This window comes from Bubalus kerabau, chromosome 6, assembly GCF_029407905.1.
Source record: "Bubalus kerabau isolate K-KA32 ecotype Philippines breed swamp buffalo chromosome 6, PCC_UOA_SB_1v2, whole genome shotgun sequence".
NCBI classification, from domain to species: domain Eukaryota; kingdom Metazoa; phylum Chordata; class Mammalia; order Artiodactyla; family Bovidae; genus Bubalus; species Bubalus kerabau.
Window position 1 is genome coordinate 66,994,757 of NC_073629.1, and position 13,923 is coordinate 67,008,679.

At 38.5% G+C, this 13,923-nt stretch overlaps 1 protein-coding gene across 9 annotated transcripts in view; it reads right to left on the reverse strand.

Moving 5' to 3' along the window:
* Nucleotides 1–2,426: 2,426 nt before the first annotated feature.
* The window catches only part of GIPC2 (GIPC PDZ domain containing family member 2), a 100,444-nt gene continuing 88,947 nt past the window's right edge, over nucleotides 2,427–13,923 (reverse strand). For 8 of the 9 annotated variants that reach the window (XM_055585366.1, XM_055585373.1, XM_055585374.1 and 5 more), the window contains one exon: nucleotides 2,427–3,156. In XM_055585366.1, the coding sequence (XP_055441341.1) occupies nucleotides 3,011–3,156 (146 nt within the window). In that variant the 3' untranslated portion in view covers nucleotides 2,427–3,010. Of the gene's footprint in view, nucleotides 3,157–7,846; nucleotides 8,073–13,923 lie in introns of those variants that run through there. The other variant, XM_055585367.1, reaches the window with a different exon arrangement.

A 13,923-nucleotide genomic window follows, 5' to 3' on the forward strand; every position in this document is an offset into this window, starting at 1 on the left:
CTGTCCTTGTAATCTATTCCTTCCTCCAAAATCACAGCATACTATTAGTATTCATATTTTTCAGCTGTATCACAGAGTGGAAGGGTAATCATATGATCATTCTTTTACATCTTTGGTGGATAACTGTGCTCTATTAGAAGAACCATTATTTTGAAAACACCATTTGCAGATGAAATTCATTTTGCTACTATGCTAGGGAGGCAATAACTGAAGGAAACAGGAAGGCTCTCTCTGGACTTGATGGAGGTCTAGCAACAACAACGAGCTAAATAAAGTGTGCCTCACTTGGAAAATGTCTACTTGTTAAAGGTGTGGGGGAATATTGCAAATTAAATATTATTTGGAAAAATTATCTCTATTTAGCTAAATATCTGTCACATTAGACTATTGGCTATAACAGCTTCAAAAAGAGGTTGACTGATTAAATCTTTTATAATTGAATTCTTAAAGAGTTTCACATGGTATAATTATATAACTGTATTTCTGAAACATCACAGAAACCCAAAATGTACTCATTTGTAATCATCAGAATGTGTAAACCTGGTCAGACCCAAGCTATGCTCAAGAACCCAAAGTTCAAACATCCTTTGATTTTTCTACACGGGGGGGGGGGTGGGGGGGTGGGGTGGGGGGGGCCGGAAATGGAGTGAGCTCTTAGTGGCCACTGAAAGGTGCTGTTTTGTGTGAAAGGAAAACAAGAATAAAATAAATAAAACAAGAATCAAAATTTTAAAAAGAATAAAACAATCATCCATCACTATGAAAAAAAAGTTCTTTGAGAAAAAACAACAGAATTCTGAAAATGTTTAGTGGTTCCCAGAAACACGGCACAGTTTAAAAAATGCCTGTGTCATTATAACAGTAGAAGGGTAGCCCCATCTTGTAGACTGTGAGACCTAAAAACCTGTTTTTTTTATGCACTGGGAATTTTACCAAAGGTACAAAAAGTGATATATTTTCAAGTAAGAGAACAAAATGACATAAAGAAACTGACCTTGTTATCAGTTTAGAGTAGAAGTGAGAGAGAACATTTCAAGGCATAAACGTATTACTAAGAAAGCACCTGTGCCCAGCTAAGACCCTTAATGATAAATGCTCATGTAATGTTAACAAGCAAGTTACAGTTGCAATTGTACATGATTGTCAGTACCTTACACATCAAAATTCTAGAGAAATCATGGTAAGGACAACCACTTTGTAAATACGGGATTCCATAAATCACGGGGAATTTGCACCAAGTGTCAGCATTCATCCATATGCAAAAGGGAAAGAGAACCAGACAGCATCAATAATAAACAATGCCTCATCATTTCAGATCTAACATCTAGTGCCAAAAAATTTGTTTTGTTTAAACTGAAATATTTCTGTGAACCTCCTAAGTCATCCAATAACTTTCCTATCCTAAAAAATATCAGCTCTTTTATAGTATGTTCTTCTACAAGAAATGGTATTAACAATTAACAGGTACGTGGGAACCTCCAAAAGAAATTCACTAAACAAGTAGCAACAAATTACTACAGCCTGAGCTGGATCCTATTTCCAAATGATGGGCAAGGGCAGTAAGACAATCCACTTCCTATAAACTATTTTTGTTCCATGTTAATGACAAACAGTTTCTGTGAAGGTTTCAGATCAATGAGACAAAGAATATCAAGCTTCAAAGAATTAAATGTATGTGAAAAAGAGTGTGGAAGGCAGTAAAACTGAAGTCGCACCAGAAAGCAAGTTATCTAAGCATTAACCCAGCATGAAAAGGGAACTACTTCTGATTTCCTAGAATATACCTCACACAGGTTATTATTTCCGATTACTATGGCAGTATGCAGCATTTTCCATCTAACACTTTAGAAAAATGCTTGGTCACACCATGCTCTGCCTTATTAAATGATCTATGTTGAAACCATTCATTTCTATTTCCCTTACATCTATAAAATGTCAAGTAACAGTGATAAGACAGTCATTTACCCTCAATTTTCTCAATAATGTAAGGTTTTAGAAAGAGTGCATTAGAACTCCAAAGTAATAGAACATATTTTTCTCAACTTTCCCTTCCTCCTGCATTTTCACTTGGGGGAAATCTATTCTGATAGCATCTCCTTAAAAGTTCAGGAGGCTTAAAAGTTTTGCTCTTTAACCACCCCCAAAAATGTCCTCAAACACAGCTATTTTCTGAGTAAACATCTTTCAAAAGAAAAGTTCTACAAAGACTATAAAAAACTTTCTCTGGAATACTATAAAGGGTAACATAAGAGTAGATATGAGTGGAAAAGAAATAATGTAAGAACTGCTAAAAAAAAATTAAATATTAGTGTTTTCTAAACTATCTTCCTCTTTTTCACCTTCTTCTACACATGCAAACACATATACAACACAATAGATTTCAACAAGTTTAAGAATCAAGAAAGCAATTACAAAGAAGCAAAAAATAAAAGTTAATCAATCCTTGTTTTAATAAAGACAGAAAGTAGGCCATAGACTTTAACAGGCTGTAGGAATCTTCCTCCCCTTACTCAGCAGGTTTAAAAAAATATATATGTTACTAGACATCTAGTAGGCATGATTCACATTTCATGTTCTGAACCCATCCTGTTAAAACTAGTATAACAAAATGAAGACTCTATGAGGCAAACTATACTGCAATCCCAGTTTTTACTGCATTAAGATCTTGCAAAAGAATTACAAAGCTATTGCAATCAACTTTTATGTGAAAAACAAAACACGGCTGTCAATGGGAAACAAAATTATCTATCTAGAAATACTCTCTAAAACTAACTTTTAAAAAGCTTTTGAATGAATATTAAAATTGGTTACATTTGAGGTAATTTATCTTAAGCATACTCCATATACAACTGCATTTAAAAAGTGCCCAAAAATCAAGACTATATTTCAAAAGAATGTATTCATACACGTAAAACCAAGCCAGAGTCCATAACAGTGTCTGAAGGCAGATCTTACTTTTTTCTTAAGGAACAATGGTTCATTCTTCCAGAGTCGATCATTTGCATCATAATCATTCTTGTTTGGCATCACCAATGACTCTCCAAACATCAAAGACAAATTCATCTGGGAACGCAAAGTCTCCAAGAGTTTCATCAAGTGCCACAGCAAATTCATCTGGATTACCTTTGTCCTTTCCAGCTTCGAACATTGTAGTAGCTATCAAAAATAATTTTAAAAAATATTAATGATACATGAAACAGCATCAGAGGACTGAGAAAAAGGGCAACAAGAAAAGCATTTTCTAAAAGTTACACAAATACATATATACATACTTCTAGCACAAAATAAGATGCTATCATCACATATCAAGTTAGCAAAGATGTTTTAAACCATCTATCTTCTGCACCCAGGTTTGCAGCTGCTGCCCCGACCTCTCCTCTGTCTTGAAGTCCATCAGGTAGGAACTTCTAGTGCCCCTGTGGGTGGAGCAAGAGTTCCTAAAAGAAAACCCTGTGGCTAACCCAGACAGGAAACCCAGAGTACACCCTTCCCCACTTCCCCATAGTCACTAGCTCGTTCTGTCCCCTCTGCCAGTCCCCCACCCACAACTATAAAAAAAGACAAAGAATAACAGTTTGTAATGGAGCAATCAAGCTGGAGAGAAGGGGGGTTAATCTGTTTACTCATGGAATTGAAGTAGCTCTTTTTGAGTCCATTTCCAGTTTGGGTTAGAAAGTGAAGATGGTGCCCTGGTTCTGTTTTTCTAATGAGTTGCCTGGACATATTTTAAGTCTGGGAAACCAGCATCTTCAGGAGTAAACATTTCCATAAGACCTGCACCACCTGGTGGGGACCCCATAAGACCGCTGGCTTTTTGTAATTCCTCTAAAGCACTAGCTACCAGAAGAGACAGTGTGGATGCGATTTGGGACTTGGGTGAAAATCTGCTGGGTAAAGGGAAATACCAAAGCCCAGCCTCTTTTTTTCCCCCAGGTTAATGTTTATACATGTATGCTGCTAAGTCACTTCAGTCGTGTCCGACTCTGTGCAACCCCATAGACGGCAGCCCACTAGGCTCCTCTGTCCCTGGGATTCTCCAGGCAAGAACACTGGAGTGGGTTGCCATTTCCTTCTCCATTATATATATATATGTGTGTGTGTGTGTGTGTGTGTGTGTGTGTGTGTGTGTGTGTGTGTGTGTGTATAGTTGTTCCGGATCTTTATTGCTACACACAGACTTTCTCTAGTTGTGTAAGCAGGGGCTACTCTTCACTGTGGTGTGCAGGCTTCTCATTGCAGTGGCTTCTCTTGTTATGGAGCACAGGCTCTAGGCACACAGGTTTCAGTAGTGCAGCATGCAGGCTCAGTAGCTACGGCTCATGGGCTTAGTTGCTCCATGGCATGTGGAATCTTTCCAGACCGGAGATCACACTCATGTCCCTAGCATTGGCAGGCAGATTCTTATCCGCTGTACCACCAGGGCAGTCCCCAGGTTAAGGTTAAACAAACCAAAGGTTGTATGATTTCTATAAATGAGCCAAGAGGTTGGTCCTTCCAATGAAAATCCACTAGATCTCTTAAGGACATTTAAGAACTGTTTCTCATCTCAAACGTTTCAGTACTAACACAGGTAGGCTGGGGGAAGGGAAGAGATGTGGCCCATACAGGAGCACCATAATCAGAGCAGAAGTTGGATGTGGATGGGGTGACCTGGGGCAGGGGTCAAAGTCCTAATTAAGTAAGAAGGGCTTCCTCTTGGCTGGACAGCCTGGTATAGGGTGGAGTCCAGGTGTGGAAGGGGGTAATGGGGGAGGGGAGAGGAAGACAGCAGCCACAATGATGAGAGATTGTTTATATACATGGGCACGGATCACATAACCATATAAACACTGAATAATGGGAACCAAGTTTTGTCACTGTCAGAGAAAGAGTAACAGGAAAAAAGGAGAAAACTAGAATGAACCCTGCTAAATTAGAATTGTAGAGATCAGTAAAATACGTATTTTTAGAGAGAGATGAAAAACTATAGAGGTAAAGACATGAACACACACATTTCCCAATCCACTGGGAGGGTCTGGGAGAAGCGACATCCCAATAGCAATGAGCAGACAAAACACCCAGATCTTGGTTGTTAAATATCATTCTCCACTAAAAAGAATCAGAGTTCCTCAGAGAAATGGCTGATTCCAGGGCTGGAGTAGGCAAAGTACAATATGAACCAAGAATGTCTCCTCCAGAAACTAATGTCTCCCAAAAAATGGTGGGAACATGTGAAAAGACACAGAAATCAGAATGGAAGAATTCCCATTGACCCAACGAGGGACAATCTGAGCATTAGAATTAGTGATGGTCATAGATTATAATCCTACTGAACAAAACAGGAAACCAAGAATCCGTAATGAAATGATTGGTTGATTGACAAATAGATGGATGAAAGTTTGGTTGGTTGATTCACAAGGAACAGGATGTTTACATAGCTTCAAAATATATCCTCACCAAATACTTATTATGAAGAGGATAACTTTACAGTGGAGAAGCTTAGCAGATACCACCTAAAGAAGTCATCAACATAACATCATAAACAGAACAAATCAAAGTCCTATGCCTCCAGGTAAGACATAATGAAAAGAACACAGCACTACATTTATGATATTTCTGCCAGAGGTGCAACCTGAATGCTATTATGAAAAAATAATCCAAAACTGAGGCGCATTCTACAAAATAACTGACTTGCACCCCCCAAAAGTGTGAAGGTCATAAAAATCAAGGCTGGGAAACTGTTCCAAATTGACACAAGGAAAAATAACACAGGATTTTGAATGTGCTCTTTTGCTGTAATGAATATTAAGGTACTTGGTGAAATAAAAACAGGATATGATTAGCTGTTAGTAATGTATCAATGTTAATTTCATGATTTGGATAGTTATGTTAGGGTTAGACAGAAGTATACCTTTGTTTATAGGAAATACACACTAAAGTATTTGGGGGCAATAGTATATTGTTCATTTATTCTCAAATGGTTCAAGAGAAAAAAATTTGTACTGTATAACATTTCTATAAGTTTTGAGATTGCCTCAAAAAATATTTTAAGCAATAAAAAGTGAGGGAAAATTGAATCTCTTCCCTTCATCATCCCCCCATCTCTCACCTTGCCCCAGGCTTCAACCATGACCCCAAAGCTTCTCCATTTACCATTAACCTAGAAATACATACTTCAAAAGGGAAGGAGGTCCAGCTGCAGGCAGATCTGTTCCAACCCAAGGGCCCTGCCAAGTTTCTTAAAACTTTTATGTATTTTTAATGTACGGCAAGGCTGGCCAGGATATAGTGAAGCAAACACTCAAATATACTGGTGTGGACCTTGGTATTAATAAATTTGGCTTTTGAAAAACAATTTGACAAGTATCTATCTTTTAAATGTTCACATCCTTTGATCTATTATTACTATTTCCACTTCTGAGAATCTGTATGTTTTCTTCTAGTTTTATTAAGATAAAATTGACATACATTCCTATACAGGTTTATGGTACCCAGCATAAAGATTTCACTTATATACATCATGAAATGATTACCACAATGAGTTTAGTGAACATCCATCATCTCACATAGATACCAAAGAGTGTTTTTCCCTTGTAATGAGAACTCTTAGGGTTTACCCTCTTAACTGTCATAAACATCCTGGGGCAGTGTTAACTATAGTCAGCACGTGTGCATTCCTAGTACTTATTTATCTTACAGCTCAAAGCTTGTATCCTTTAACTACCCTAAGCCAATTCTCCCTCCTCTTACCCTCCACCTCTGGTGGCCACAAATCTGATCTTTTTCCACGAGCTTAGTTTTTGGTGTTTGGTTTTGTCTTCAGATCACATAGTAGTGAGATCATACAGTGTTTTTCTTTCTCTGACTTATTTCACTTAGCATGTCTTCAAGTCTCATCCATGTTGTCACAAATGGCAGGATTTCCTTTCTATGGCTGAATAATATTCCATTGTATATATACCTCAACTTCTTCATTCACCTGCCCATAGGTACTTAGGTTATTTCCTTAGTCTATTTTCTTAGACTGATGTGAACAATGCTGCTACAAACACAGGGTACAGATATCTCTTCAACACAGTATCTTCATTTTCTTCACATAAGAGAATCTATACTTTAAAAAAAAGTCTTAAAAATAGAAAAGAATTTAGCATTCATATTTTGTTTTAAAAAAACCTAAGATACAGAATCATTTTTTTATTTAATAAGACACAGGATCATGAAGTCACCTTTAGCATGATAAAATAAATTACATGAACTATTTTGAAGTAATTTTAAACAATGTTTATAACTTTGCAATAATGTGAGGAAATATTTTTGTTTTAATATTTGCTGAAAAAGAAGTACAAAAATTTTATATTACAATCACACTACATTTTTACAAAAATTTCTACATAGCATGGGTAAAAAGAGAAGTGTACGTTAAAGCAAGCCTGTATGCGAGACAGCAAAAGAGACACAGAGGTACAAAACAGTCTTTTGGACTCTGTGGGAGAGGGAGGTGGGGGATGATTTGGGAGAATGGCATTAAAACATGTATAATATCATATAAGAAACGAATCACCAGTCCAGGTTTGATGCAGGATACAGGAAGCTTGGGGCTGGTGCACTGGGATGACCCAGAGGGATGGTATGGGGAGGGAGATGGGAGGGGGGTTCAGGATGGGGAACACGTGTACACCCATGGCAGATGCATGTTGATGTAAGGCAAAATCAATACAATATTGTAAAGTTAAAAAATAAAATGAAATAAAATAAAATAATTTAAAAAAAAAAAGACCCTTTGACAAAAAGAAGATGAAACCAATCAATCTTAAATGAAATCAACCCTGAATACTCATTGGAAGGACTGATGCTGAAGCTGAAGCTCCAATACTTTGGCTACCTGATGCAAACAAACCAACTCATTGGAAAAAACCCTGATGCTGGAAGAGTGAAGGCAGAAGGAGAAGAAAGCGACAGAGGATGAGATGGTTGGATGGCATCATCGATTCAATGGACATATACTTGGGCAAACTCTGGGAGAAGGTGAGGGACAGGGAGGCCTGGTGTGCTGCAGTCCATGGGGGGGTGAAGAGTAGGATAAGACCTGGAGACTGAACAACAACAATCTTAATTATCTGCATTTTTGTTTAATTTTTAGTTGATAGCTCAAAATTCTGCTTGACATTTTCAAAACGTTGGTCTTGGGTTTGCTTTTTCCATCTTCTATCTCTAGAATAGTTTTTCATCTTAACTTTTGATATTTATCATAAACTCAAGTATCATTTTTCTGACCTTATGAATTAATAATACCAGCACATTGTTTCCATCAACAAAATAACTATCCCATGTAAAGTAAATCTGTTAGAAGTCTTGAACTTCAAGTGGATTCTTCAGACTTCTCCTGTCAGATATTGAAAAGAGCCTAGCATTGTGCCTGGCATGTACTTCAATTTCAGTAAAAAATTAGATGAATTAAAAAAAAAACATGTATATCATATAAGAAACTAATCACCAGTCCAGGTTCGATGCAGGATACAGGAAGCTTTTGGCTGGTGCACTGGGATGACCCAGAGAGATGGTATGGGGAGGGAGGTGGGAGGGGGGTTCAGGATGGGGAACACGTGTACACCTGTGGTGGATGCATGTTGATGTATAGCAAAACCAATACTATATTGTAAAGTAAAATAATAATAATAATAATAATTTTTAATTAAAAAAATAAAATAAAGGGAAGAGAAAAAATAAATAAAATAAAAATATTGTTAGAATCTAGGCAATTGCTATGAAGTACTATTTTAAAAGTCTTCTAATCATACTGTATGTTTGAAAATCACCATTATAAAATATTAGGGAGAGAGACCTCTACACACACAATGGAAGAAAATTTAAAATACAGTAGATAAATCCAAATTGGAGAGACAGTTTTTGAGTTTTGTTTTTTTTTTTTAGCTATGGCCTATTCGATGCAGTAAAACTATATGCGCTCATGGGTACCAGCTGTATTTTAGAAATCATTTCCTATGCCACTGAGAAACACTCTAATGTCTACAAGGAATGCTGCTCTCGACAGTATCACAGTCAAGAAAGGAGGAAAGCAGCCCTCAGAGTGCATTTCCGAACAGTGGGAGCCAAGTGCTCAGGAAACAGACTCAACATTCCCTGTGCACCTGCCTGGGTCCCTTCACTCCTCAGGTAGTCTTGCCTTGGGTCTTAACCACAACACTAGCTTCACCATGGCTGCTGCAGAGAAGTCCCGAAGCTTTGCTCCATCTCTGACTTCTCTCACAAGTTTACAATATTCCTTTCTGAATAAGGGGTGCACAAGTCTTCTAGTTGTGTTCTGTTAGCATCTCAGCCAGCATGTCAAGAAACCAAATGACTTCTCTCTGAATGAACTGCTACTCCTTCTGTTGCTACCAGTGTCGTTAACAGTGCAATCATTCTCCCTATTACCTTTCTCTTCTTGCCTGTATACCAAACACTGCCTCCCCTTGATTCTATTTCAGCAACCTCTCTAATCTTCACTCCATCCTCACTGCCACCATACTATTTCCTTTTATGCTATATATATATAGCATATATTATATATATGTATATATAATAGATACACACACACACACACACACACACACACACACACAATGAAGGCTTGTTTTATTCCAGGCTGTGGGCTAAGGATTTAGCAAATAAAAATCTTCTTTTACCCTTGTGACAGTCCTAAAAGGTAGATGTCACCATCGCTCCCCATCGCAGTTTTCTGTTGCTGCTCAGTAAACCACCCCCAACTGCTGGGAGCCGGCATATTGCATATTGAGTGAGGATCTGTAATAGCTCAACTGGAATTCTATCACTGCCGGGAGCCAGCGTGAGGCACTCCGCCCATGACAAAGGTCATGAGGAAAGAGGCTCGGCATACGCAAAGGCGGGATCGAGCCTCAGGAGTCCCCCTGGAAATTCTCGAGCATCTACCCCCAAAACCAGAGTCTGCCTACTTTCTGCTTTGTGCTTTCACCTACACCTCTGACTTTACGGGGGGCTGTCTCCCACTACCTCTCTCTGAAAAAGAGAGTTAGCTTACAGCTCCAGTTAATAATTCCTGGGTGTGACAGTGTTTCAACCTACAAACTCCTTTGGAAATCCTCTAGCCTGCCTGAATGGGTTTTTCCGGCCACATGTGATTGTTCAGAGCCTCCCAACTGTGAGAGGCAGGAGATGTTCTAAACTGCCTAAACACAGATTCCTTTGAGTAGTTAAGAGATTGATTAGAAATTGTATTGGTGAAGGGTTTTTCACTTGTTGGGCCAATGTTTGCTGCTAAGTCTCCATACTCCTTACCTACTGTGTCCTTGGCAGTGTATTGATTGATATAATGGGTGTATAGAAATGCAAAATGCCGCTTTGTCCAATGCTTTTTGGAAGGCTGGCGCCTGACTTTGGAATAATCACCTTTAGAGAAAGATAAGTTTCTTAAAATGTTAACAGGCCTCTGGGCCAGAAGATGATGTCAATCACCTGAACTTTTGCATATGATAAGTTTGCAGGAAGAAAGCCTGGCTTGCTGCATGACTCTACCCCTTCCCCCATTATCCTCTATGCATACCTTAAGGTATAAAAACTACTTTGGAAAATAAAGTGCGGGCCTTGTTCACTGAAACTTGGTCTCCCCATGTCATTCTTCCCTTTAACTTCCGGCTGAGCGTCCATCTGGAGCGCGGATGTCCTCTGCGACCATTTATTTGCCTGGGCTTCTAAGACCCACTCGAGAAGGTGTCTAAGGTGGGGCACCTTCCGCTATTCGAGAGGGCGCCTGCGGCCTCCGTGGTCAGAGCTAACCTGGTGTCACGGGTTATATTGATTTTCCGCGTAAACCAAGCCACTCAGCTTCTTTTCTCCACTGAATTTTCCTACTGAGCTATCCTTATTTCAGCCGCTTTTCTCCACTGAATTTCCTCACTGAGCTATCCTTATTCTATTACTCTTTGTATCCTTAATTAAAGTGTAATTAAGCAGTTATTCCCTGACCCTCGCCTAGCCGTCTCTCCTTCGAATACCCTGGCTCAGCCGGGGCTGGTCCCCGGCACCCAACCTTTGTGGCTCACAGTTCTGTGGGTTGACTGTGCTCAGCTGGGCGGTCCTCCCTTGGGGTCTCTCATGTTGTTGCAGTCAACACCAGGAGTTGGAGTCACATGAAGTCTCATCTGGCTTCTTCACTGACATGTCTGCATTTCAGCTGGAATGACTGGAACAGCTGGGGACTGGTGAGCATCTCTCTACCCTGCCTTTTGTTGAGGTTATACCATGCTATTTCTTTAATCTCTGGGTCTAGTCACAAACCACCTCTCAGAGGCACATTAGATTTCTCTTCCTAAAGGACAGCTCTGATCCTTTTAGGTAATAAGACGAAAGGACCAGGAAGCTCCTCTCCACCTCTGGACTGTGTCATTCACATATATGAAAATATTCCTTTGGTCACAGGTACAATCTTAAAAACTCTACACCCTAGTCTGGCACTCTGATCCGAAGTACCCCCACCTCCCAAATGGCTTACTCCTTTGCACTAATGCTGTACCTTAGGAATCTGACAACTCAAAAAAACCATCTTTCCTCTCCTTCCTACCTTTGCCCAGGACAGCCTCCTCCTAATCCCAGCTCTACCATTAAACTCCTTTGTCTCCCTCAAGGCTCCTTCCTCCATGAAATTCTGGGTCCCCAACTGGTGGAAGTGATATCTGCATTCCCTAAAGCCTTCTGCCTTCAAAGTGCTATCATACTTGAATATGTAAACATATTGCCTGAGATCTTGGCAAAATGCAGATACTGCTTCAGTAGTTCTGCAGTAAGGTCTGAGATTCTGCATTTCCAATGACCCCCAGGTGATGCCAGTTCCTAGACCACACTTTGAGGAATAAGGTCTTATAGAGCATATTTAACATTGCTCTACATTGTCATTATTTTCATCTACATATCACCCCTATTAAAAAAATAAACTCCCAATATATCTTGAATAGTTTAGTCAGTCTTTTATGCCCAGGGGAACTAGTTTGGAATCTTATATACAGTATGTGCTGGTAGATGGGTAGGTACAGAAAGAATCCTTGTAATTACAGTTAAAGAATTTTTGCACCTGCGCAGTTAGTATGCACTCAAGAAAGTGAGGCCCAGAACTCTGATCCTGTAGCCAGAATGTGAAAGAGCAGCCAAAACTTATAATATTGCAAAAGTTCAGAATTTTGTTTAGGTTGCAATGCTAAATATTTCTCATAGGGCCTATAGACAGCCTTTACTGAGACAGTTACCTGAAGATCATACTGACATATGGGTGATATACAAGCTCTTCAAGGAAGAAGTAAGATGTGCACAAATAAAAGATATAAGGAGAAGGGGACCTTCATTTACCTATGGTTGATTCATGCTGATATTTGGCAGAAACAAACACAATATTGTAAAACAATTATCCTCCAATTAAAAATAAATAAATTTCAATAAAGCAAAAAATAAAAGATATAAGGAAATCTACAGACCATTCAGAAGCAGAAAATAATGGTGCATATGATTGATGCTCTTAAATGCTGGATGAAACAATGACCAGGATCAGATGTTCGCTGATGGACACTGAATCAGTCTCTCCCTCCCTCCCTCCCTCCCTCTCTCTCTCTCTCTCTCTCACACACACACACACACACACACACACACACACAGGCTGAAAGAAACAACTTGCTACATGGTTCTGGTGCCTCAGAAGTTCAGCAGCACTGTCTAGTGCACTGAGCTCAGGAACCTGGACCTGATCTACCCTGACTTGCAATCTCTGGTTTGTGTTCCTTAGTTACAAAATGAAAAAAAAGAAAAAAGAAGATGGTTTTCTTCTTTAAACAACAACATTAAAGTCCAAACTGTACAATCTCACTATGTTGGCACAGCAGAAAGAAAAACTCCCATCCTAAATACAGCCTCAGAGTTGGCCAGACCCACTACATGTTTCTACCTTTACTACCACTACCAGTATTACTAGTAATAATTGTTAGTAATCATTGCTAAGAATGATAATAGCTATACCTATTATTCATGATGTGACAGAAACTTTATACATATTTAATTAATGCCTTGGCAACCCAATAAGGTGGTTTTTTATCATACCCTTTTACAAAGACAAATAACTTATGGTTCAAAGTTTAATAATTTGCCCAATGGCTAAAGCTTCAAAAATGACATCAGGACTCTTACTCCCAGTGGATTCACTATTTTTGTGCCTCTTAACAGACATTCAGTCAATAAACATTTACCAAATATTTACTCTGGGAGAAGTACTAGGGTAGGAGCTGGGATTAAAAACTGAGCAAGTTATCTGCCTTCCATGAACCCCTGGTCTTGTAGAAGCAAGAAAAGTATCAATTAGGCAGCTTCATGGTTATGTTGGAAATATTGTATGTAATAAATTGCTCCATAGATCTTTGCAAAACCTGTAATTTGCTATTATATTTTAAAAGAAATTAAGAACAGAGCATGCTCTGAACAAATTATGAATTGTTTGCTAATGTTCATAAATTTGCTATGTCTATAAATTATAAACATAGATTTTAAATATGTTTTACAAGAGAAATTAGCTGGTATTATAAAAGATTGAATCTCTGATTTAAGAGAAAAGCAAAATAAACTTTTAAAAAAGGAAGTACTTTTTAGAAAGTTTTATTACATTAACATAGTGACAGCTACTAAAATGCTTTTAATCTATTAACTATATTATATCTGCAATATGCCACAATAATATTTAGCACCTGAATATAACCTGGCCAAAAAAAAAAAAAAAAAACACTAAAATGCAGAATTTGTTATACCACTTAAAGCAGCTAAGTGCTGACCTCTAGTGGCCATACTGAGAATATCTTTATATTAATATCGCTACTGAATAATCTTTGTGTGCTAAGTCGCTTCAGTCGTATTCGACTCTTTCAGACCCTATGG